Source organism: Orcinus orca, chromosome 7 (genome assembly GCF_937001465.1).
Source record: "Orcinus orca chromosome 7, mOrcOrc1.1, whole genome shotgun sequence".
In the NCBI taxonomy this organism is placed as follows: domain Eukaryota; kingdom Metazoa; phylum Chordata; class Mammalia; order Artiodactyla; family Delphinidae; genus Orcinus; species Orcinus orca.
Genome location: NC_064565.1, coordinates 26,293,051 through 26,320,216, shown reverse-complemented (window position 1 = coordinate 26,320,216; position 27,166 = coordinate 26,293,051). Strand labels below are relative to the sequence as shown.

At 43.2% G+C, this 27,166-nt stretch overlaps 1 protein-coding gene across 1 annotated transcript in view; it reads right to left on the bottom strand.

Moving 5' to 3' along the window:
• Positions 1–26,893, bottom strand: part of ACMSD (aminocarboxymuconate semialdehyde decarboxylase) — a 62,377-nt gene extending 35,484 nt beyond the window's left edge. The window contains exons 1-5 of the mRNA XM_004265436.2: positions 26,599–26,893; positions 19,520–19,564; positions 7,738–7,834; positions 3,863–3,912; positions 2,269–2,505 (exon numbers count right to left, since the gene is read on the bottom strand). Of these exons, the coding sequence (XP_004265484.1) occupies positions 2,269–2,505; positions 3,863–3,912; positions 7,738–7,834; positions 19,520–19,564; positions 26,599–26,655 (486 nt within the window). The 5' untranslated portion in view covers positions 26,656–26,893. The remainder of the gene's footprint in view (positions 1–2,268; positions 2,506–3,862; positions 3,913–7,737; positions 7,835–19,519; positions 19,565–26,598) is intronic.
• Positions 26,894–27,166: the final 273 nt, after the last annotated feature.

Genomic DNA, 27,166 nt, shown 5'->3' with positions numbered 1-27,166 from the left:
TTAGAGGAACATTAACTAAATCTTTCAGGTCATTAGGAGGCAATTTAACAGGCAGTCCCCCAACTGGTGGGCAGTGTCCACAGATACAAGCATGGAATGCATTCTGCCTGTAGTCAGAGCTCAATAAATATTAAATGAATAAATCATCAGTGATTATATTGCCTGATGAGTCTACCAACATCTACTGAATTCATTATTGAAGATTTTGCATTTACAGTGAAAATAACAGAAAATGATACTATTATAATTCTAGGAGGCAAGTAAGAAATTTTTAAAAAAATGCAATTGAGTAAAGAATTATGCATCTTGAATCCTGGAATTAAGGAAAGCAGATTTATGTACAGAAAGAACAGAAGGTAGAGAGGACCATGGGACTGTGGACACTTCTGTTGGATATTTCAGAAATGGATGGCACTGTGTTTTTGAAAATGTATCTCATTATGCAATATTTCAAATATAGAAAGTTATAAACAACTAAAATGAACACCCATATATTTACCATCTAGTTTCATCAAATGTTAACATTTTGATGGTATTATTTTTGTTGCATATTTTTATTATACTACATTTAAAAAATATATGGCTTAAAAAGTATCTTAATTGCGGGTTGGTTAAATAAAACATATCCATATATTGGAATATTATGCAGTTATTTTAAAATCATGCATTGAGAGAATTTTCACTTAGGTTGGAAATTCTCAATTAGGATACAAAATCGCATGTTTAGGGGCTTCCCTGGTGGCACAGTGGTTAAGAATCTGCCTGCCAATGCAGGGGACACAGGTTTGAGCCCTGGTCCGGGAAGATCCCACATGCCGCAGAGCAGCTAAGCCTGTGCACCACAACTACTGAGCCTGCGCTCTAGAGCCCGCGAGCCACAACTACTGAGCCCATGTGCCACAACTACTGAAGCCTGCGTGCCTAGAGCCCACGCTCCGCAACAAGAGAAGCCACCACAATGAAAAGCCCGCGCACCACAACGAGGAGTAGCCCCTGCTCACTGCAACTAGAGAAAAGCCTGCACACAGCATCAAAGACCCAATGCAGGCAAAAATTAAAAACATTATTAAAAAATCACATGTATAGTGTATTTCCAATTTCATTAAAATATAAAATATGCAGATGTATGCAAATAAAAAGATAAATGGGGCTTCCCTGGTGGCGCAGTGGTTGAGAGTCCGCCTGCCGATGCAGGGGACATGGGTTCGTGCCCCGGTCCGGGAAGATCCCACATGCCGCGGAGCGGCTGGGCCCGTGAGCCATGGCCGCTGAGCCTGCACATCCAGAGCCTGTGCTCCGCAACGGGAGAGGCCACAACAGTGAGAGGCCCGCGTAGAGCAAAAAAAAAAAAAAAAAAAAAAGATAAATGAAATGTACTATTAACAGTGTTTACTCATCTTTGGGTGGCAGAATTATGGGTTCTTTTTGTTTTCCTATTTATTTAAAGTATAGTTCATTTACAATATTGTGTTAGTTTCAGGTGTACAGCATAGTGATTTGGTTTGTTTTTTGCAGATTCTATTCCATTACAGGTTATTACAAGATATTGGGTATAATTCCTTGTGCTATACAGTAAATCCTTGATGCTTATTTATTTTATGTATAGCTGTTTTCCTCTTTAAACATTTTTGTATTTTCTGCAGGTTCTTCTAAATTATTTCATAATTTTGAAAAATGATAAGAACTTTTTTCCAAAGCAAAAACAAATACTTTGGGGTATGTCATTAACCTGATTCTTTTGCACAGTGGCTGTGGTGAGGGTAGTATTTTGGCTTCCAAATGAAACTTTTTTTTTCCAGTTTACATAACCTCTTTATTTAAAAAAATTTTTTTTAATTTTTAGTTTATATTGGAGCACAGTTGATTAACAATGTTGGGTTAGTTTCAGGTATACGGCGAAGTGATCAGTTGAGCATATACATGTATCTATTCTTTTTCAAATTCTTTTCCCATTTAGGTTATTACAGAATATTGAACAGAGTTCCCTGTGCTATACAGTAGGTCCTGGTTGGTTATCTATTTTATTCCAAATGAAACTTTAAAAGGAGATCAAGGGGGCTAGAAAGAAGAGAGATTTCACTGAGTTAACTTAGGGCTGGCCTGGGAAGCATTTCCACCTGTCCCTCTTCTAGTAGGATGGCCCACTTATTTGGGGGAGCTCTTTCCACATTTCCCCCTACATCTAGCATGTCATCAGGCATCTCTCCCACCCAGGGACACCGAGCACAGTGCCTGGCCACGCTCCGAGAGTGAGCGCCACGTACTCACCGCGTACACTGGGAAGAGTTCCTGGGCGTTCAGGTCCCACTCGTTGATGTGGGAGCCAATCTGAACCCCCGGAAAGCCCAGCTCCTTCACACAGCGCTGCAGCTCCTTGACCGCCAGCTCAGGGGCCTGCATGGGCAATGTCCCCAGACCCACAAACCTCCTTGGGTGGCTCGCAACAGTGGCAGCTAGGTCATTGTTTAGAAGCTGGCACAGCTCTAAAGTGTCCTGAGGTTTCGCCTGGTGCAGACAGGTAAGGGAAAGCACATGGTTCAAAACTTACTTCTTTAGATATTTACTCTGATCAGCACCTCCTCAGGGCTCAGTCCTTTGTCACTCTCAGTGGCTTTACCCCTCAGAAGGCTGAAGCACAGCCTGAGTTAGGCCTTGGCCACAGGAGACCCAGAAGCCATTCATTGCCAAGGCAAAGAAAACTGCTAGCATATTGCTGATTAATTAGAAAAACTGGTGCTGTAATCAGAAGGGCCTGGAATCCTACACTAGACATGGAATGAGGGTGGGCCACCCCACCAACTGCAGACAGGAGTCTGCAGGGCTGCACACCTAGGCATCCCCCCTCCCAACCCCAGGAGCTGGGCCTGGTGAGTGCCCGATTTCAGGGCACCTCCTTGTCACGCCTCCTCAGAGGATGCCGGGCTGCTTATGGACCTCTCCTGTTCCTGTCTGTCCTTCTCTGTGTCCTTCCTGTTGGCAGTGACACTCAAGAGTAATCTCTCCGCTATTGCTATCTTTCAACATCATCCCACCCCACTGCTAAGAATTTGGTATTCGCCTGCAATCCCAGTTGCCCAGTCAGAATAGCACCCAGTCTGGTAAATTCAGGTATCTCGAGGTCTTAGGGGATTTTATTAAGTAGTGAATCTCATGATAGGAACAGATAAGGATTGAATCACTAATACTAGAATCGTGAGCACAGGTGGAGGAAGTAAGTGTGAGCAGGTGGTATTTCCATTGCTTATTAAATCACAACACGTGTGAATGTTTATTTGGTTGAGAGGGTACTTAGTGTACCCCCAACTATGTACAAAAATGTGCTTCCACAGGCTTGCCATCATGCCTGAAACTTTTAGCACTCAAGACTTAATCACTCGGGGAAAGGCATCCAACTCTAGGAATCCTGTTTTGAACTGTATATTTCCATGGGAGAGGCAACATATTAGGCCATTATCATCACTTCCCCTGCCTCAAAATCATTATCACTTTTGAATAAGCTGGCTTGTCAGTTACTAAGCTAGGCACCGCAGGAATGAGTCAGCAGACAGGTCAGTTCTGATGGAGATTAAGGTTGGGTCTAGAACTGTGCTGTCCAGTGGAAATGCAATTCGAGTCACATAGCAACCTGCAGCCATTGGCTACCATACTGGACCGTGCAGGTCTAGAGCAAGGACATGACTAGGAAGACAGGCCTGGGAGGGGACGGTGTGGTGTGAGAAGCTGAGGGACCCTGCTGATCTCTGAAGGGGTGGAGAGTTGGGTGGGCAATGTTCGAGACTTGAGGCATTTGTCTACTTGCTAGGGAGCTGGACGTGAGTGAGCCCTCGCCCACCAAGGAGATGGATTGAGGTTTCACACTCACCCAGTAGCTAAACATGACGGGAACCGTGGAAAGGGCTTGAACAGTCACTCCTAGACACAGACACAAAGGCAAAGCTAATGAGAAGAATGGCCCGGGCACTCCAACATTTCCCAGGGCTGAGGAGCCCAGCAAGTCTCCGTCCCACCATCTTTCCTCTCTCCCCTCCCTCGCTGCTTCTCCCTGTCCCCCTTCTCGCAGGGTCTCTGTCCCAGGCTTCCCTCATCCCTCGGCGTCAGTTCTAAGGAGAGGAGTAAAGGCTGGACAGAAGTGAGATCATTCAAGAAAAACTAAAAAGCAGTTTTTCAAAGGTGTTTTCCAACCCTCCTTCCTGTGAAGTTTTATTTAAGCAAGACATTTCCCAATCAATTTTTTTAGGGCTTTTCAGCTTAGGTCATGCATGACAGACTGTATTTCTCAGGCACCTTCCTGGCCCCTTTAATTCATCTCACAAGTGAGCATGGGTAGAGTCCCACTGTCTGGAATGCCCAGAATGAGACCCTGAGTGTGGTTCCAGAATCCAGCATCCAGGATGCCTACACTCTCTTATCTTCACACTTCTGGAGCTGGGTTATCAGGAGAGATGCTGCCAAAGCAATGGTGGCTCCTCTTTCCCTCATGCCCACGTCCAACCCAGCAGCAAGTCCTGTTAGCTCTACTCCAGTTCCTTTCATGTGCTCACCTCTCCCCATCTCCTGCCACTGCCTGGTCCAAGCCACCAGTATTTCCTACGTGGACCACTACAGAAGCTTCTGAGCTGGTCTCCGACTACCACTCTTGTCCTCTTACAGTTTGTTCTACACTTGGAAGCCAGGGTAAGGGTTAAAACTTAGATCAACTCACTACCTTGCTCAAAACTTCCAAGCACTTTTCATCACATTCAGAGTAAACTCCAAACTTGAACACGGTCTATAAGGCTCCGTCTCTCCTGGGAGCTCACGTTGAGCTTCATAGACCTCCTGCCTGTTCTTTGGAGTGCTTTCCTGCCCCAGGACCCTTGCACTGCTGTTCCATCTGCCTGGAATGCCCTCCTTATGGCTCATCACAGGACGAGCTCCTTTTTACCCTAAGGTCTCCGTTCAAATGTCAGATCCTCAGAGAGGCCTTCCCCAACTCCATCCACTCTCTATCCCATTGTTCTGTTCCTTTCCTTTTCTGATAACTTATTACAGTCTGTCATGACTGTGGTTGTTTATCCTGTGCCGTGCCCTACTTGAATTTCAACACCACATGCACCTGTCTGTCCGTGTTCTATCCTTAACATACCCAATATATGAATAAATAAATCATTGTTTAGTGAGGGCTAGACACTACAGCGTTTGATTAGAGAGCATTGTTAAACATTGTCACAGATACGATTTGTATTCAGTGATTAGTATACAACAGATAAATGCTGTTCAGTTATAAAATCTTTACATTTACACAAATGCTTTTTCTTACATTAGCGTATTTCATTTTATAGATTAGATCACATGGCCTGCAAGTGGTGGGATGAGGCTGCTGTCCAGCCTTGTACCTTCTGTATACCCCAGTGGCCATCACTTGTCACCATATTTTATATTAACATAGTAAATTGCATTATTTATGTGTTGGTTGATTTGGACACATGTTCTTTGGTTTCTGGGAATCAAGAGGGGGAAAAAACAAGTCTAACCCAATGAGAGCTGATTGTTTTTAAAGTGGTGTTTAACAGTTTGGCAATAGCACAGTGTTCCCCAGACTCACCTGCTGAGTAAAATGGCTATAGGGGCCAGGGGGTGGAGGGAAGAGAACATTGTAAAAACAAATTCCTAGGCCCTCCTTTGGAAACTGTGACTCAATGGATGGGCCCTGAAAAAAGGTTTTAATAAACACCCCAGGCAGGTCTCATCCTGAGGGAGGCTTGGGAAAAGCTCCCTTGGGAAAAGTGATGGAATGAGAGAGACAGCCCTAGGTATAATTCTAGCTCTGCCATTTACTGCTGTGTAATCCCGAGCAAACCACTTCACCTCCTAATACCCCTCAGGTGGCACTAGGTACAACAATGCCGGCCACATAGAGATGTGATGAAGTAAACCAGGGACTGCAATTACATATTTCTCCCTGTGAAGATGGCATGGCTTGCTGGAACCTTCTGTGCTGTGCCTTCATCATTCTTTTACCTCGGCAGAGGCAGTAGGATGCACCTGTTAAGCACTTGGATCCAGACTGCCTGGGTTCAAATCTCGGCTTTCCCCCCTACAAGTTGTGCGATCTTGGACAAATTGCTTAACCTCTGTTCCTCAGTTTCTTCATCTGTAAAATGGGCATAATAATAGACGCCACCTACGATGGTTGTTATAGGAATTGAGTTAATACATGTCAGGTGCTGAGAACAGTACCTGGCACAAAGAAAAATGCTCAGCAAGGGTTAGACTTGACTGTCCTCCTAAGGATAGCTGTGGAATGAAACAAACAACAAAAACCAAAGGAGACACTCTTCACCTAAACTGCAGTCGTGAGCAATGGTTCTGACACCAGTCATCTGAGTCTCCTTTCCACTAGTTTTCTCCTTGAGAGGTGGGAGCTGCTTGTGCTTCACATTTAGAGTAAGACCTTTGCTGTCTTTGCTGTCAGTCTGAAAATCTGTTCTCTCTCAGTGCCCCTACCACCTCCATTCTAGTAGATGGGGCATATATACTGTGTTCTATGGAATGGTCTACAGAAGTGCTTCAGGCTTTCCGCAAAGTTCAATTTGAATGCAATTTAGATGTACTTTTAATTATTTAAAAAAATCTATAAAGCAATATCTAGCCTAAAGTAGCTATACCAAATTCTAACATGCCAGAGACCACCTCCTTATTTGGGGCTGATATCTATGAACTTGTTTTATGCAGACCTTGGAATAAAATGTCTCCTGCCATCTCTGTGTGTATTTTTTGAACTTCTTATACATTTGTCCTTGGTTAGGAAGGTGGTAGTTCTAAAGGGCTCTTTTATTTGTGTGTGTGAATTGTTTGTTTTCTGGATTAAACCTAGACCACTGATGTCAAAATTTAGGCCTGACAGTGTTGTCATGGGGAGTTCCCCATCACAGTCTCTGGGCAGATCCCACGCGTGTTCAGAAGGCTGCGTTCTCTCATTGGAGCACGCTCTCCTTGGTGGCACGGTCAACCAGGTAGTAACAAGTGAAAGTACAATGCGTCTGTCATGCCACATTTTTATTTTACTATTTTATTATGTTTTATTTTGTTTTATCTTATCCCCTACCCATCATACCATATTTTAGATAGGCTTTCATAATTCTTTTAAATTATGAGGATTTGTTTGATTTTAAAATATGGGATGAGGAATGCAAGCAGTTCTTAGAAATGGTTAGTGACTCAGCTTGGAAACAAAAATTTCCTCATTCTCCCCTCTCGAATTTCTGGCTTGGTTTCATTGTAGAGTATTCTGAGATTACATGATTAACTTTTTTGTAAACTGCTCCCGTTTCCACCCCTTATGTGTCAGTGGGGACATTCTGTGTACTGTGCACCAAAAGAAACTACAGAAAGAAATCGGATCCTGAATCTGACTAACCAGGCACTTGGCATCCTTAATCTGTGAACTCTTATTTTTACTGTTTTAATTGGCTCTATAATAAGTAAATACTATGCAGTTGAACTTAAAATGTGTTTAAATAATACAGCATGCTACTTTAAAACGGTATACCTAATTTCAAAAAATTTTAAATCCACACTCTAAAAACATCACTGTGGAAGGTGCCATCCCTCCCCCAGTGAAGCTGGAACAGCCTGGCTTGGAGGATAAAAGGAGATGTCATCACATAAATCACCTAAAGTGGTCAACAGACTTTAGCGGTAGACATGCCTCTTACATCAGATGCAAACATTGGTAGTGTTTCTCATTGGAAGTACCTGTTTGGTCCATTTCTCTAAGGCGAACTTCTGGGTCCCAGCAGTTCTCTTGGACCACTCTGAAGACCTTTCCATCTTTCAGCATCTTTGCTTCTCCCTGAGTCAGAAAACTCACATCAGCATCAAAGGTGACCTAAGCTTACTTAGATTAATCCTTCCTTGTATGCTTTGGAACGTGGTTCTCCCCTAACCTTTTTAGGGTTTTTTACTTAATCCTCGAAGAAGTAGAAATCTGTTTATTTAACAGAACTCAACTTTTTGTCCTTGTGCCTTAATATTGGCTTGGATTTGAAGGGATGTGCTCTGTGGGTGTCAGTGGCTGGACACAGAGAGAACAAGGTCATGGTCATGGCCTTTTGGGACTACACAGCTGAGGATTGTGTAAGTCACCTTGCCAGAACCTCTGGCTCCAAGACCCAAGAGGATAGCCCAGAATCTGGAAAACTCTAGATTCATAACATTTTAGAATTGAAAGGACCTCTGAGATAGACCATCTAGTCCAACCCTCTTGTTTTATAGAGAAGCAACAGATGGATAGTGAGAGTAAATAATTTGTCTAGCAGAGCAGGGCCCACTGATGTCAACACCTGCAGGAGGAGGCAGGCCATGCAGTGAATCAGTCTAGCAGCTTATGTGAAATTTGGTTCTGAGCTGCTACCTCTACCAGGCATCATGCCTGCCTTGTACACTACCTTTTAATACTCAGTGCGGGGGTGGGGAGGTGCAAACTAAGTGTCTGTGTGGAGCATGGCAGCGGCCTCTTAATTGGGCCTCCTGTTGCTGATCCCTAAAGAAAAGGGAAAAGTTCTGATCCAGGTCCCTGAAATCAGACTGCTAAGGTTCAAATCCCTATTCTGCCACTTACTGTGTGACCATGAGCAAGTTAAACAACATCTCTGAGCCTCAGTTTTCTCAGTTTTTTTTTTTCAATTTATAAAACAAATATTTATGTGGCACCTAAGGTGGGCAATATACTTTCTCTGACTGATGTAAAACTTTAAGGATATATAGTTGAGGAAAAAAGACAAGTTAGTAATCTGCCACCAGAAAATTAGGTCATAAGCATGGAGATTGGAAAGACTGTGAGAAAAGGAAGAAATTAAGGCACAGATTCCCATCCACAGAGACAAAGAACAGAGTACTTGAGCTGGCTGAGCAGAGGTTCCATAAGCCAAAGGTTATTATTATTTGTAGATATTAATATTTTATTATTATTTAAAAATTTATTGATGTGTAGCTTGGTTTTTTTTGGTTTTTTTTTTTTTTTTTTTTGGCTGCACCATGTGGCATGTGGGATCTTAGTTCCCTGACCGGGGATTGAACCTGTGCCCCTTGCATTTGGAAGCACAGAGTCTTAACCACTGGACCACCAGGGGAGTCCCCTATTGATGTATAGTTGATTTACAATGTTGTGTTAATCTCTACTGTACAGCAAAGTGATTCAGTTATATATACATTCCTTTTCATATTCTTTTCCATTATGGTTTATCACAGGATATAATTCCCTGTGCTATAAAGTAGGACCTTGTTGTTTATCCATCCTATATGTAATAGTTTGCATCTACTAATCCCAAACTCCCAATCCATCATCCTTCTCCCACCCCACCTCCTCCTTGGCAACCACAAGTCTGTTCTCTCTGTGTGTCTGTTTCTGTTTTGTAGACAAGTTCATTTCTGTCATATTTTAAATCCTACATATAAGTGATATCATATGATATATGTCTTTCTCTCTCTGACTTACTTCACTTAGTATGATCATCTCTAGGTCCATTCATGTTGCTGCAAATGGCATTATTTCATTCAGATGTTATTATTATTATGCTCTGCAGTGACGTTGTATTTGGAAATCTGAATATCTTTCTCTCTCTGTTATTTAAATTTGAAGTATCCGTGCTGGACTCCTTGGATCTCCTGGAGGAGTTGGCATAACTGGGCCACAGCCTTCTTCTCTCGACCAGGCTTCGTTGGAGTGACAGGTCAGTGGTTGCTTTTGGGAGGAAAGAAGATTCTTGGTTCTTCAGTTACCCTGCTTTCATTGCAGCCTCTTCAGCTCCATGAGGAGGTATTGCTTCCAGCTTACCACCCAGCATACAAGGCACGCATACATTGGATTTGGACTGCTTTTGGCCCAGAGAACAAGACGGGTGGGACAGAGTCATGGTCAGAGTCGATAATGACCGCTTACTTTAAATCATTTTGGCAGATGGCACAGATTAGTTCAAACTCGTCCCATTTAGCCATGGCTCCATGGTTTCTTCTGCTTTGTGACATCAAATATCTGTGGAGTCTCATACTCTGTCCCGCTAGCTGTTCTGTCTAGAAACTTCTGAGTTTGGGCTCATTTTTAAGATAGTTATAATAATATGACTTACCTTAAAGGGATCTTGTGAGCATGAAATGGGATAATCTTTATAAAGCACTTAGTAGAGTGTCTGACACATGTTGAGTGTTAGTTATTCTTAGTATTAATGATGTATGGTTAATTAGAGACTGGGCTGTCTCCCGACATTCCCTTGCTTAAGGACACATGACCTCTGGTGGTGCTTCAGAGCCTCAAGATTGCCCTTGGGCCCTACGTGATGGCCGTGTAAGCGTGTGGTGATCCAAGGCCTTGAGTTGTGCTTGATGGAGTTCTCTGCACTCCTCCTCTTCCTCTTGGCTTGCGCTCAGGTCTTGCTACAGCTTCCTCCTTTATCCTTCTGATCCAAGGACTAGACCTTCCCCATCTCCTTCATGGACGAGGCCGAGCACTTTTCACCTTGAAGTGCGGCAGCCTGTGCACATCTCCCAAGCATGAGCAAGCCCTCACATCCATGTTTTCATTGCTCACAGACTGGGGAATAGGTCAGTAAGCAAGTGACTTGTGTAACTATGACAGGTATCTACACCCAGGCAGAGCCGAGTCTCTGAGATCTGGACATCAGGATTGATTTGCCTCAGTTCTGATTCTTTGCTGACAATGACAGCACCTGAACCACCTTCTTAGATTGGGGACTCTCCTGCAAGAGTACTGGTAGAGGTAGGGCCCAGCCTCCCTCTACTAAAACCCAAATACTTGCTCTCCTTGTCTCAAACTTGACAGATCAGTGCTTGGTTGTGAATCAAAATCAAGTGATGCAAAAAGACAAGAACAGTTGAGTCTATGCTGCCAGTATTGATTCCAGCAGTGGCCATGAGCTATGTCCATTGGCAGTGGTGCTGGTGGCAGTGTCCTAACCGGGCTGTACCTGTGGCATGGCCTTGGCCGTGGCTTCAATCACCTGCACATTTGAATGTGGTTCCCTAAGCATTTTGTAATTCTTGAGGGGCTTAAAATACTTTCAACAAATTCCTTTTCTGCTTAAACTAACCATTCTTTGTTTCTTTTGTTTGCAAGCAAGGGTGCTGATACTGAATGCACAAATAGAATATAGGAACACATCTTTTTATTTGTGAAGGGAGTAGAGAGGGGTGGTGGTGAAAGAGAAAAAGTTGACAAACAAACTTTCATTTGGCAATTAGAAGTTTTTTCTTTTGCTTCTTACTAGGAAAGCTTAATTACCATAAAATACCCAGTGTAGCAGAGTGCTGAGAGCCTGGTCTCTGCATTTCAATAGATAGGGGCTTAAATCTCATTAAATTACTTACTAGCAGTCTAACTGGCTAAGTTACAGCCCTTCTGAGTTTAACCTTCACTTTTTCTATCTGTAAAATGTGGACCGTTTTATTTGTCATGCTTGTAGCCACCCAGCATCCTTGGAACACTTCCTATATGCAAAGATATTTTCACATTATGATTCCCCCTTCCTGAGGGGGAATTCAGAATTCACTTTCCCAGCTCCCCTTGTAGCAGGGGCACTGGCATGTGCTCTAGGTTCTGCCGATCAGAAGACCCCATGTGTGACTTTGATTTGGAAGTGAGCCCTGTGAGGAAGCAGAGACTCTGCAGAATCCAGTCTTTTAATAAGGGGTGTTGCCTGAGGTGTCAGACGTGGCTGGAGCAGAAGCTGCAGTGTTTTGGTCTCCAATGTCAGCATCGTCAGCATGAGCTTCCTGTCTCACAGCCTTGCTAGAACAGGTCCCCGGCCAGGTATTGGGCATTGTTTCTGTTAGCACAGCCTCTGAGCTTGATCTCTGGCCCTCCCAGAAAGTCTGTGAGCTGCTTCTCTAATTAAACTAGCTAGAGTGGATTCTGCTGTTTGCAACTAAGAACACAGAATGATACAGAAGTTTCAATACTAGAATGTTTGTAAAGAACTTAGTACAGTCCAGAGAGCTTGCTTAATGAATGATGGCCAGATTTTGTTTTCGTTTTTTTAATTTAATTTTATTTATTTTTTTATACAGCACGTCCTTATTAGTTATCTATTTTATACACATCAGTGTATTCATGTCAATCCCAATCTCCCAATTCATCACACCCCCACCCCCACCCCCGCCCCCACCCCAGCCCCTTTCCCCCCTTGGTGTCCATACATTTGTTCTCTACATCTGCATCTCAATTTCTGCCCTGCAAACCGGTTCATCTGTACCATTTTTCTAGGTTCCACATATATGCGTTAATATATGATATTTGTTTTTCTCTTTCTGACTTACTTCACTCTGTATGACAGTCTCTAGATCCATCCAATGGCCAGATTTTACCATATACTATCAATGGCAAGGGAGGAAATTGGGTTTCTCTGGGAGGTGCACAAGTAAGTTTTGGTTTCAGACAAAGCAGAACGTGTTAAAACAGAAATGGATCATTTCTTTAGTTCAACTCTTGCATTTACCATTGAGTCCATGAGATGCAGTGGTATAGAGCTTAGCTGCTATAGAGCTCTTAGTGGTATAGAACTGGGAGAAGAATCCAGGTTCATGAAGCCATTATTCCACCCTGTCTGGCTGATATTTGGCAATTGCTGTCTATCTAGTAAGCAAATGTTAATTACTATAATTTCCTAAGGAGTCCAGTCTTTTTGGGGGGTTGCCCTAATTATGTTGCAGGAGAATCAGACTTACTAAACTTTTCTCTCCACACCCTTTATGCTGGATCCATCGTAAGGCAAATGAATGACAGCAACTGTCAGGGGAGCTCTTTCTCAGTGAAAATTACCACAGGGCAGCTGTGCCCCAATAGGCTCCCAGTTCGGACGCTCAGGCTCAGCAGCCATGGCTCACGGGCCCAGCCGCTCCGCGGCACGTGGGATCTTCCCGGACCGGGGCACAAACCCGTGTCCCCCGCATCGGCAGGCGGACTCTCAACCACTGCACCACCAGGGAAGCCCTCTCTTTGCGTTTTCAACCAGTATTTTGGGACCTGACAGTTATTGTGGAGAATCAATTCTTGATCCCTCTCACATGATATTTAGGAACCCAGGATCCCCGCAGGGATATAAATGGGCCTCAGAAGTCAGCACTTGCTGCTAGGGGAGGGACTGGGGGGGTCTCGTAGGTTCTGTTTTTAACATTGATCCCAACATCAACCAAGATCTTAAACTTAACTAATAATCAAGTAATTGGAGCAAGCTGCTCTAAATTATTTCAACTCAGAAACAAATTTTTTTTATAAACTCTTGAAAGAAAATCAAGGGTTCTTTTTGTTATTTTTATTTTAATTAAAGAATTCTGCAACCATCCATCGCCACCCAGATAACTCATTTCAAATATACCTCTAATGTTTTTTAAGTCAGAACAGCATGGGGTAGTAGAAGTCATGATAACTACAGCAGTCAGGAAACCTGGATCCTATGTGTAAATCACTTACCCTTAAAGTCCTGCTTTATTTCCAGGGAAGCCCACTTCGAATGACTGACTGCCACAGAGATGTAAAGGCCCCTCTTCCTTGCCCTCACCCCCCAACTTGGGACAACTCTGGAGGTTAGCTTTAGAGCTTTTTGTACGGTCAGCTGAGGCCTCCACTGAGACTACATCACAGCTCGACATTGCCCTCTGTTTTATCCTGCTTCCTTCTTTTCCCTTTCAGTGATGTCCACTCTAAGAGCACTTCCTGATAAACCTTCTGCATGCTCATCTCTATCTCAGAGTCTGATTCCCAAGGAACTTCACTTCTGACACTTCTGATTCTTAAGTTCTAGTTCTAATACTATCTGCAAATGAGTTCAAATATGGCTGGTATTTCAAATGTCTGGTATCGTGTATCATTAAAAATGTATTTTATGGAATTAACCATATGATACAGCAATCCCACTCCTGGGCATATATCCGGACAAAACTGTAATTCAAAAAGATACATGCACCCCTATGTTCATAGCAGCACTATTCACAATAGCCAAGACATGGAAACAACCTAAATGTTCATTGACAGATGAATGGATAAATAAGATGTGGTATATATATACAAAGGAATACTACTCAGCCATAAAAAAGAATGAAATAATGCCATTTGCAGCAACATGGATGCAACTAGAGATTGTCATACTAAGTGAAGTAAGTCAGGCAGAGAAAGACAAATACCATATGATACCACTTATCTGTGGAATCTAAAATATGACACAAATGAACCTATCTACAAAACAGAAACAGACTCACAGACATAGAGATCAAACTTGTGGTTTCCAAGGGGGAGGGGAGGTGGGGGAGGGATAGACTTGGAGTTTGGGGTTAGTAGATGCAAACTATTACACACAGAATGGATAGACAACAAGGAAAAAACTAGCACAGAGGGAAAAAAGAAAAAATGTATTTTAAAATTCAGTATTTCATATCAGATTCCATTCTCCTCCCCCTGCCCCCAGTCCCCACTCAGGCTCTCCCTCTAGACCATGCAAACTGCCAGGCTGGTTGGACTTGAGGTACAAAGGTGGCAGAAATGGCCCAGACACTGTCACCAGGAAGCAGCCTCTCTCCCACATGACGAGGTTCTGAAGGACAGCTCCACGGAGGCTCTATTACAACCACCTCTAGCTCTATTCACTCAGCCTACTGCTCTCTCCCCCAGATCTGCTTGTCCTCCTGGCTTGGCCGCTTCTGTCCTTTGATATCAGCATTATCTTTCTCATCCCTCTGAGACTACATCATTTTCTCCCTTCCCTCGGCTTGACGTGTCACCATCCCATCCATTGCCCAATGGCATTAATTCTGTCTCCAGAATGGACGCTGCAAGGGCCCACTTCTCTCCATCTCCACTGCTCCAGCTCTGGTCCAAGCCCCATACTCTCTCACCTGGACGACTGCTCCAGCCTCCAGCCTCCAGCCTCATCTCTTGCTGCTTTCACTCTTGCTCCCCTCCAGCCCAGTCTCCACAAAGCAGCCAAGTAAACTCTTAAAACCCTAAATCAGATCTCGCTACCTCCGCCGCTTAAAACTCATGAATCGATTCTTGTTGCCCTGAGGTGAAATCCAAACTCCTTAACCTGGCCTAAGACCCTTCATCATCCAACCCCTGCCTACCTCCGCAGCTTCATCCCACGCCTACACCTTTATAAGCAGGCTCTTTATTAACCCTTTTCAGAATATTCTAAGTATGCTGTTTGTTTTCTGTTTGGAACCTGATTGACTTAGCTAAAAGATATGTACATAAACATATTAAATAATACTATGTCCTTTTTAATACTATGTCCTTTTTAACAGGTGCCTGTATGTAAAAGTAAAATCACAGGAAAAGGTCTGGAAAGATACCCACCAAACTGTTAATAGGAATTACTTTTGAGCATGGGGAGGGCTGATCCAAGGGAACTGTAGCTTTATCTTCAGTAGCTTAAATTTAAAAAGGAGAATTTATTTGACAGCCTTATTTTTTTAAAGTACCTTAAATCAAGAAAGGTTTCATTTGATTTTGTCCTTTTTTGTACGAATGTTATATTTGCATTGCAAATGGGACTCTTTCTCAGTTCATGTAGTTAGTTAATTCATATAATAAATGCATGTAAAATGAGAAAAATAAATAAAAAATAGAAAGGAGAATTTATTCAGATTCTACATATGTAATGGAAAGTTAAGCTTAAAAATAAAAACAGGAAATGAGGATATTGGACTAGAGGAATGGCTTTCAATCGATTTTGGCTGCGACCCCACATTAAAAAATATATTTTCCATTGTGACCCACTGCATCTGTATAGATCTGTTGGGGCTGGCCAAAAAGTTCGTTCGGGCACGTTGTTCCGGAAGAAGGCGAACGAACTTTTTGGCCAATCGAAGATTTATACAGATACAAACTGAGACAGAAGTTTGATGAAGCAACACTTACTCTTGCCATGAACAATACATTCTGCTATTTTCTTTTGTAATCTATTTTATTTTTAAAGCTGTCCTAACCCACTGAATTGATATTATGACTCACTGTTGGGTTGCAGCCCGTATTGTCAAACACTGGACTAGATGCTCCCTAGTCCTACAGTCCTATGATTCTTTATCTTCATGAGAATTGCCCCCTGCCTTGGCCTTCCCACCCCCTTGAATTCCCTTACTATTTATTTTCTCTTTTGCTCGGCACAAAATTGTCACTATCTGCATGTTCTTTATTCATTTGAGTGTCTTCCTGGCTCTGCAGTGAAAGGGAAATCATGTCTTAGAGCAGGAACATGATGATTGAAGATCACACATAATAGTGTGTCTGAAAATGCTAAGTGTGATGGAAATGGCGTGTGTGTGTCTTTGTATTTCAAGGGCCTGAAGAACACTCAGTCGATGTTTCTAGATGCTGCTGACCCATGGATTTGAACTAGGTCCTGTGTCTGGCCTCCTTTAAATGCTATTGGGTGTTCCTGCCATCAGCACTCAATTCTGCCGCCACCCCATGTGGCTCCTGAGAGGAGGCCATTCATACTTTTATGAATCTTCAACCAAATTATAAATATTCAACCCAAGGACAAATGTTGTTTTTCAGTTCTGAACAAGGCTTTACCATGGCAAGCAAACACCCCTTGGTTCATTCCAAAAGCATTGAAAAACCAAAGATTAAGACGAGAAACAAATAGGGCAGACCAGAGAAGTGTATTGCAAAGACCTTTCAGAAAACAGGAATCTCTGAGGTTAATCATTCATGGGGGACAGAAAAGATTTGTTCACCAAAGGGATACAGGAGAATGAAAAGAAATTTCTACCCCAAAGTGCTGGATTTTCTCATTGCTCTTAGCTGAATTTGCATATTTGTATATATTTGCATGTTGTTTTCCAGTGACTGTGATCCCTGACCACTGTAATTAGGTAAATACCAATTTGGTTCTGTTTTGGTTTGTTTTGTTTCTGAAACGGAGGAAAGGAAAGTGTCACTGTTTTGTTTTATAAGACTACTGTTATATCCAGTTTTGCTGGAAATATCAGGTAATAGATTTGACTGGAAATATTTTCATTCTTGGATTTTTTTTGTTTGTTCTGGGTTTTTTTTTTTTTTTTAGATTTGCTGTTAAGTTTTTGCAGTCTCTTTGACACAGAAGCAAGATGAAATGAAGGCCATTCAAATCCAGTGTCAAGGTTACAAACTGCAGCCTGGGACAGGGAGTAAAAAAAAAAAAAAAATTACAGGCTGCCCATCCCTGCACTTGGGGCTTCCCAGTGGCCTTGTCATCATCTCCACTCAGCTTGTCTTCTCTTTTGGGGAGACTTGAGGCCAGCTTAGATCATCAGCTCCCAGGCTAGGAACTGACACTTTTCATGGGAGAAGTGCAGCCCAGTGTCTAAATTGGCACTTAGTGGGTGGCCTTTGATGAAAGTGAAAATGGGCTTGCTCCAGAGATTCTGATGTTTAAAAAACTCTAATGATTTCCCACTGCCTTCAGGATCAAGTACAAAGGCCTAAACCCATCCTCCAAGGCCCCGTCTGATGAGGCTTCTGCCTACCTCTCCAGCTTCTTCCCACCACTTTGTGCCCCAAACTCTTACCTGCCTCTATCCATCCTCCACAGATCAGACAAGGTGACCTTTTTCAGCCGCTAAGACCCTCCGAAGAATTTGCATTACATTGAGAATAAAACCCGGGCTCCTTAGCACGTGCTACAAGTCCCTCCATGATATGGCCCCTGCCTACCTGGTTTCCTTCCGTCTCCCCCTTTCACCACATCTCAGCCAAACTGCCCTCCTTCCTGTTCCTTGAACACAGCTCTTCCTCATATGGCGGGCTTTGCAACTGCTATTCCCTCATCCAGGGATGCTCTTCCAGGCTTTTCCTTCTCATCCTCTAAGTCTTTGCTAGCTCCCCGACCAGCCAGCCCAGATGCATCTCCCCAGTCATTCCCTGTTCCAGCACTGTTTTTTATTTCATTCTCTGAAGTGATCACATTTGTTTGTCTCCCCCTAGAATTTGAGCACCTCAAGGGCAGGGGGTATGTCTGTCTTGTTCACCAGCATATTCCGCGTGTCTAGACTGGTGGGCCTGGCATCAAATAGGTGTCGATAAAAATCAGTGAGTGAGTGAGTGAATAGAGCCAGTGGTTTTCAAACTTGAGTGAGCATCAGAACCAGCTGGAGGCTTGTCAAAACTCAGATTGGTGGGCTTCCCTGGTGGCGCAGTGGTTGAGAATCTGCCTGCCAATGCAGGGGACACGGGTTCGAGCCCGGGTCTGGGAAGATCCCACATGCCGCGAAGCAACTAGCCCCATGAGCCACAACTACTGAGCCTGCGCGTCTGGAGCCTGTGCTCCGCAACAAGAGAGGCCGCGATAGTGAGAGCCCTGCGCACCGTGATGAAGAGTGGCCCCTGCTTGCCGCAACTAGAGAAAGCCCTCGCACAGAAACGAAGAGCCAACACAGCCCAAAATAAATAAATAAATTTTTTTTAAAAAAAAGGCAAAATTCCTTTAAAAAAAAACCAAAAAACTCAGATTGCTGGCCCTATCCTCAGCGTTCCTGATTTGGTAGGTCTGAGGTGAGGCCCAAGAATTTGCCTTTCTCCCAGGTTCCCAGGTGAAATTGAACTTGCTGGTCCACAGACCACACTTTGAGAAATGCTGGTACCAGCCCCAGCCAAATGCTTGAGTTCTAGGCTTACGTAGGTTTGATATCTCCAGGCCTTTGCTCCCTGTCTTTGCTTTCTAGTTTGCTTTATTCCTTGGGCAAGCCTTCACCTCTGCTTCCAGACCCAGGATGAGCATCACTTCTTCCAGGAGGCCTTCTCCAGTCCTTGGTGCCCAAGTGTACATCCTCCAGTACCTGGTGCAAAAGCTGTCCTTACCTCATCACAGTGCATTGAGTTACCCCTGCACATGGGCTTCCCACACCACCAGTCCTCCAAGGGGCCTTAGTCATGTCTGTGCTCCACTGGGAGCTCAGGGGGGCTCCCCATGCACTCCACGAGGGCTTGTGATGCCTCTGAAAATGAAGTCAGACCTGACCTGTGTGCAGCTCTAGATTTGCAGCTCTCTCAGGCTGAATGCTTTGCCTCAAGCCTTCTTCCTCTCGCTCTTTCCTCTGACCAAACTCAACCCTTTCTAACAGTGGCTTCTTCTCCCTTTTGCCTCCAGTGTTTAATTTCTCAGCCTGTGCGCAAACCTAAACTGTTCCATTTATTTGGTCAGCTGTAATATAATGTCATAACGGTGGAGAGGGCCAGGTTGCTTCCTTGACACAGAGCAATGCTAAAATTGGTTCTAGGGCAAAAAAAAAAAAAAAAAAAAAAGAGAGAGGGAGAGACATTTCTTAATGGCTTGTGCAATTCCAATTTTATCTTCCTGAATGCTGTTCTATGACGTTATCCCCATTTTTGCAAATAATTTAGAGAAACCTCAGTGCTGTCCCCTTGCCTACTATAAAGTCGATTGGAGGGCAGAAGAGTTGGGGGTTCCTAGAGGCCCGCCTGCTGGAAGGTTTCAGACTCAGGAGGTCTGTGGGTCTGAGGCATGCTCGTGCTTTGGGAGAAACTCACCTTGCCGTGGTGTTGGAGCTGCACCCAGCCTCCGTATCCGAATCTCTGTGGGGGAGAGGAAGCACAGTTAGACTGAAAGGTCAAAGCAGAGAGGACTGCAATAAAGGCGCATCCCTGGGACAGAGCATCCCAAGCTCTATCCTTTCAAGCAACACTTTCCCATTTTTCCCCACGCTCATGATCACTTATTCAACATTTATATTCAAATCAATGTTTTTCCTGAAATGTATTTATTCAGGAAGAAAATTCTCTATCATAGAAGTGCTAGTTTTACCTTTTCTCCTAATGCAGGTTGTAATTTTTAAATAAGGATGCACATTAAAAAATATTTGTGTACCACCTAAAATCCTTTCCAGGCCACTAGGAGTACAGACCGTAGGGACCACTCTTTAGGAAATACCATCTTAGAACATTAACCCTGTTCTTCAAACTGTGGTTTGCAATCTGTGAGTAGATCATGAAATCAGTTTAGTGGTTAATGACCCAGATGTTCTAAAAACATGAAATAGTACGTGTAACAGATGAGGCTGGTGTCCTACCCATATTCCTTCCCCGTAGTGTGTCTGTGCACACCAGCCCTCCTTCAACTAAAAGCACTCGCATTTCTTTGACAAGATTTTCCCTTTTGCCATTGGCGCCAACTTTGATTAGGCCCTTCTAGAAGACCAGAAGTACCAGGAAATTAGTGGTGCTAATTTCCACCCCCCAAATCCCTCAGTCAACGACTGAGGGCATTTGTATATAAACTGCACACACTGGTTTCCTCACCTCCTCAGGCAGGATGTCTCTGAGGTGAGGCACACCTTCTACACTTTCACTGGCTGCCTTGCTTTCCCTGTCTCATTTCCCCACTCTACTGGTGTTTCCTGGCATCACCTCCAGAGCAAACTGTTTGCATTTGAATCCGTATCTCAGGGTCTGCTTCTTGGAAAACCCAAGTTAAGATAGTAAAGCAATGGAATGGAATGGAATGAAATAGGATAGGATAGCATAGGATAGCATAGGATAGCATAGCATAGAACAAATCTATTAGAATGGCTTCTGTGTAGTATTAGTTTCATGAAACTGTTGTTTCCATTATAGATATAAATGTTTGTACCTAGTCACAGTATGAAATATATTTCTTCCTGGGGGTCATGAATAAAAATATTTGAAAGATTCTGCCCGTGAACATAGGCATATATGACTCATGTAACTATAGGTTTTAAAATCTCATTCTTTTCATTCATTCATTCATTTGTCAAACCCTCATGGAGTCCCACCATGACCAGCCTTTCTAGGGCAGAGAAAATAGAAGTGAAGGACAGTTGCAGCCTGTGTGGAGCACAGTCTTGAGAGGGCGAGGCCAGGGTGGGTGGGTAATTGAAGAGCCTTACCATGTGTGAGGCATGCTGTGATAGAGTGACATACAGGTTCCCTGGGAGGAGTGGGGGAGGGTACTGACACACAACATGGGCCAGGCGGTGTCATGGGAGGGAGGCTGGAAAGGTAATCTGGGGTCAGATTGGAGAGGTGCTTCCAGTGTTCAGCATTTCCATGCTCCAGAGCAATGGCTCTCAAAGTGTGAAGTTAGGGGGAGGGTGTGGAGGCCAGAGACCACGGTGTAAAGGGCTCATGGACAGCTCTTGTCAGCAACAATGGGTAGAGGTAGTGAAGCTAAATATTGTGCAACTCCTCGCTTGTTGTGGTTGGATGAGACCAGGTGACCGTGGCTTGGCTCTCATGTCACAGTACAGGGACGTTGTCTTGAGGGGGTCAGGTTCTGGCAGATCCCTCTTCCTGGCTTCCCTCTCACCTGCAGACTCAGAGGGGAGGTCTGGGCCTGCAGCACAGGGGTGTTTGTGTGTCTCTATGTCTGTCCCTGCATTCTGCCCCAGTAGACTTAAGATTTGGTCAGTTCTTTACCAGCCTTGTTCTACCTGGGCAGAAGGTCTGTTCTTGAATTCCAGCTCCAAATTGTCACATTAGCTCTGGAAGTCCACCTGCCTCCTCCCAGGTGACACTGGAGGACCTGGCTTACTAGGCTGGTCACGCAAGGGAACCTGTCCATCAGGGACCCCAGCTCCTCCCCCCGGCACCCAATTTCTCCTTCGTTGGTGCCCTGCCACCCCTTCATGCATTCAGTACTCTTGTGCTTTTCCCCTCTCTTCTCCTGGGTAAAGCTGCCCAGAGTGCATGTCGGGGGAAGGGGTGGAATGGCCTCAATCAGTTACACTTTAGAGTAAACCGAAATGCTCTCTTGAACCAGAAATTTACCATTGAAATCTTAATTTACTGTAAAAGGAAAGGTTTTATTTCCTTCTTTCCTTCCTTCCTCTGTTCCTTCCTTCTTCTCGTTCTTTCTTTTTCTTAATTCCCTATGGAATGTTAACCCATAAGTTAGCTGGTGAGAGAAGTATTGCCCTGGGGAAGGGCAGAGAGGCAGGGAGGGGCAGAACGGAAGGATCTGGTCACACACAACAGTCCGCCTACAAGATACTTTCTTGGAGTAATTTAACATCTTGAAGCTGCTGTTTTCTTACGTGTGAAATGAGGCTCACCGCAGTCACGGTGACATAAGGTTTTATGGGAATTGACTGAAACAATTCGGACAAAGCTATGGACACCAGACCTGGCTTACAGAAAGGACTTCATCAATGCTAACCATGATAATGGTGGTGACAGTGGTGGGAGCAGAGACGGTGGTGGCAGTAGTGGTGATGATGATGGTGATGACGATGGTAGGGATGGTGGCGATAGTAATGGCAGTGGTGGAAGCTATGACATGATAGTGGTGATAGTTGTGGTAGTGCGTTTGGTGACAGTGGTGGTACCAATGATGGTGATGGTAGTGGTGGCAGGCAGTAATGGCAGTGGGGGTGGCCTGGCGGTGACAGCCTCTTCCATCCTGAGGTCGTGAAATAAGGTGGACGCTGGGAGCAGACACTAAGGAGTGCTGTGAAGGAAGAAGCCCTTTGTCATTCTGTGTTCCTCCCTTCCCTGTCTTGGAAAGCACTTGGAACGCTTTGGAACACCTTGTACTTGCCCTGAGCCTTTACAAAGACCTAACCTATTTGGGGCAACTTTATTCTGCTCCAGATCTGGCCTCCACACAATCCCCAGGCTCTCATCCTAGGTTGAACCAAGCCTGGGGTCTGAAATTTTTGACCCTTGGAGTAGTTTTTGCCAGAGCGTATGCCAGGAGGCATTTACCATCTGAAAATGTTTGACAGTGACCAGTGTCCCATAGACAGTTATGGGCATGACAAATTAAAAAACATATTAAAAATTCAAGGGAGGGCTTCCCTGGTGGCACAGTGGTTGAGAGTCCGCCTGCCGATGCAGGGGACGCGGGTTCATGCCCCGGTCCGGGAAGATCCCACATGCCGCGGAGCGGCTGGACCCGTGAGACATGGCTGCTAAGCCTGCGCATCCGGAGCCTGTGCTCCGCAGCGGGAGAGGCCACAACAGTGAGAGGCCTGCATACCGCAAAAAAAAAAAAAGAAAAAAAAAACCGTTAAAAATTCAAGGGAATTCAGTTCTATCTACAAGAGTTGTGTTTCTGAAATGGGTATATGTGAATCAGAGGTTGATGAGCTGAATGACATTTTTAATGTCTTGGGGACCTCACACTCATGAGGTGAATAATGAACCTCCTGGGTAATGAAACCAGATATCTGTTTCCTCAGAGGAGTTGTTTAAAAGTCAAGTTATGTCTGGGATTTTGTCTCCTAAAACCTTACAGCGATCAAGTGCAATTAAATCATCACTAATGAAAGAAGATGTAAATATATAATTTTTTTCCTAAAGGCTGGAATTTTGGGACCCCATTTAAAATTAGAAGAATCTTTGCAAACCCTACTCTCAGATACCTAGTAGGTGGGCAATGAAGTCTTGCTGAAGGAAAAAGCTGAAACCTTATTAGCATCCTTGTTGTTATGAATAATCCCATTGTGGATCAATCTGAAACAACTTTCACCCTGGTTTCTTGGGCCAGAGTGTGCGTCCTGCTTCATCAGGAACAATGTAATCAAGTGCATCCTGAATCTACTCTCCTTCTACCTCAGGTAGGTTTCCCCCCCTAAGGATCTTAACTCTGACTACAATCATTATTAGCAAGTGAAAAATGAAAAAATTTCTCAAATCCCAGTCCTTTGTAATCATTAGTTAATCACCAACCCAGGAGTGTTGATTCTGCTTTTCTATTTCTTCACTGCCTAAGGAGGTCAAGGATGTTGAAGTGTGTCTATTAATATTTAACAAGAAAAGGCAGGTTTGAAAAGAGATATCAGTTCTTCCAAAGGGGCTTCATCTTCCAAAATAAAACTAGGACTGGCTTAGTCTTTTCATTTTTTTTTATTGGGAAGTTTGAAAAAATGGTGAGAAAAGATCGGAGATTGATGTTTTGAAATAATATTTTACCTACTAAGAAACGATTTGAAGACAAAGGAAATTCTGCTAGAAGTATTGAACTCTATGAACACCAAGGACTATCTGCTGTCCACTAATGTCACTTTAATACTCTGATCATATAGACTGGAAATAAGGAAAGAGAGAGAGAGAGAAGGAACCCAGCACCATTTAGATGTATTTTCATTTATCTCCCTCCTCCCAGTTTGAAAACACAAACTGTTTTCTGCGAATTGTTTCATCACTGACTTGCCTGCAGTCCAACGGAAACTTCCAGCACATAGCAGGTCACATTGCTTGACCTGCTGTGAGGAAGCCCTCAGTGGGTTTACATGAGTGTGGAGAATTGGGGAGCGGGCTGGTGTCTAGCAGAGGGAAGCAGGGACATCCCCCCCATGATGTGCTCCTGGGCAGCTCTCGGAAGGTAGGTGTGGGTGTAGAGCTATGGAGGGGCCACCATAGCCCCACGAAGCTCTGGGATTCTAGGCTCATTTCTGAGTCTCAGGGGCCTCATTTGTCCAGCAGGGCTAATGATAGAAATCCTATCTGAAACTCACAAGATTTTATATGAATCAAATTACATGTATATATTGCTCTCTGGAAGTGTAAGAGTATTATGATTATTATTACTACCATCAGCAGCATCATAATCATCAAGTATATCAGTTATTGAAACAAAAACAGACTCACAGACATAGAGAACAGGCTTGTGGTTGCCAAGGGGGAGGGGAGGTAGGGAAGGGAAGGATTGGGAGTATGGGATTAGCAGAGGCAAACTATTATATATAGGGTGAATAAACAACAAGGTCCTACTGTATAGCACAGGGAACTATATTCAATATCCTGTGACAAACCATAATGGAAAAGAATATGAAAAAGAATATATATATATATTATATATATATAATATATATACTCAGTTATATACATATAACTGAGTCACTTTGCTGTACAGAAGAAATTAACACAGCATTGTAAATCAACTATACTTCAATAAAATTTTTTTTAAAAAGTATATCAGTTATCTGCTTGCAGGGTGTGAGATTGCTTGATAAAAGCCTGGTTTATGGGTACAAAATGCCCCTCCCCTCTTTTCAGGAATAATTAGAAGATAGGAAGGCATAAGTAGAAGATAGGAAGGCATAAGTAGAAGATAGGAAGGCATAACTAGAAGATAGGAAGGCATAACTAGAAGATAGGAAGGCATAACTAGAAGATAAGAAGGCATAACATAAAGAGCCAGCGGAACTTGTGCATGGGGAATCTCCAGGGCACACAACTGTGGCTATAGCCTCCCCATGCTCTGCATCCCTGAGCTTCTGGAGAAGTTTTGTTTTTTGTTTTTTGGAGCAGTTTTAACAATGCCTTCAGGGCCCTGCATTAAGTGGGACGGCTAGAAATTGTCAGCTCTTGGTGACCAGTTCTCAGCTCAAAGTGGGGGCAGGCTTGGGAGGTAGGGTTATGGCACAGGATACTAGGTGGAATGTTTTGGGTATTCATCACTAACATTGTGAAGTGGTATCTACACTTTAATAAAATATGATGAAGATGACAGCATTCAGAGCAGCAAGTTCCCATGTAGGCACTTAGGCTCCTTTTGGAGGGGTTAGTTTGATAGGGTTAGTTCTTACCATGAACTATAATAGGAAAACCTTTCAAAGATGTTTAGCATCACTTGTATTTTCTGATCTACAATGTCCACTGTCCATCTTACCTAAAATACCAGTGGACAAAGAAACACTTAAGATGACCATTTTTCCAGGAGACAACTATGAGAAGAAAATCGTTTCATCTACCTGCACAAATGAAACAGTGAACCACATTTTAATTAGAGTTTGGGTTCATTCATTTTTCCTCACTTGGGATAAAAAAGATGAAACACTATGAGTAGTGTATAAGTACTAGAGAAGGCTGAAGATTGGGTAAAATCTGATACTTAGCCCAAACAAAACTCAAGCCAACTTTAAATTTCTTTCATTTTCCCCACCTTCCTGTTTTAGTGTTCATTTAAAAGTTCTTAATGACAAAAAAGAAATGTCCATCTTTTGAGAAACACAGAGAAGAGTCTTGAGAGACATTCATTGTGCAAACGTTTCATGTCATTTCCTCTAGGTTTTTTTTTTTTTGATGTTCCTACTCTGTACTTCATAACAAGGATTTACAGCTTAAAGAACATCAAAAAGGCATGGTTTCAGACAGTGTCTTAAAATAGACTAAAAAAAATTCCACAGAGCTATCATTTGGTGCTTCTAAAACTTATTTTAAACATTTTAGAAAGGAGATATGTTTTAGAAGTAATGAGAACCTATCACATTCTGTTTTTTAATAGTCTCTTACTTGAAACCATAATTGTCACCTATCTCCCCAGCAGCTGAATATGTGACTTAAATGGAAGTAAACCTGCTTGACTTACATTGTCCAGAAGTTTTAAAGAGTGCTTCATTTGAGGGGAAAAGGGATTTTGAGAGAACACTTACTTCTTTTTATCAATGTTCTTTCAAAATAAATATGAAGTCATTAAAAAAAACTAGGAAATCAGAATAACTTAATAACTACCAAGTAACTTAAAATCACTCCTAAAGCAGAGAAACTTAACATCTACTCCCAAAAGAAGACATCATTCTATAGTAGAGGCATTGAGAAATGCTGGAGAAGTTCTAGAAATAATTCAGCAAATTAATCACCATTACCTTCTTTAGATCTGGCCATTCTTTTGGTAGAATATGACTGTGGATGTCAATTTTCATCTCCACGGGATCAGAGGAGACGCATGTAAAGAAAGAAGTTTTGATATGAAGAGGTCTTCATGAAAACCATGCAGTTAATTGATTTACTTTGTCCTTACAGCTGCCTTCAGGCACCACTCAGTATGCCTGCTCAGCCGGTGTAGATCCATTGGAGCTGCCTTCTTAAAGTCCACAGTTATGTTTATCTGTCCACTTGGCTTTGGGTCAACAACTCTTTGGTAATCAGGACTCCGGGCACAAAATTAAAAAAAAAACCAAAACTGTACTAAACCCCGTGAGGTCAAATGTACTGCAGACTGCTTTTGAGTTACAGCAGGTCAAAAATGGACTAATCTTTGTTTTTGAATATTTTAATTTTTATCAAGCTATACATAGTTAAAAATCAAATATCAGAAGTCGTTTAAAGAAAATAATAGATCCCTGACTCATCTGTTCTTATTCTTGGTTTCATTCCCCAGAAGAAACCAATTGTAATGCTTTTTGCTTTTTGTATCGTAGTTACCTCTAGGTC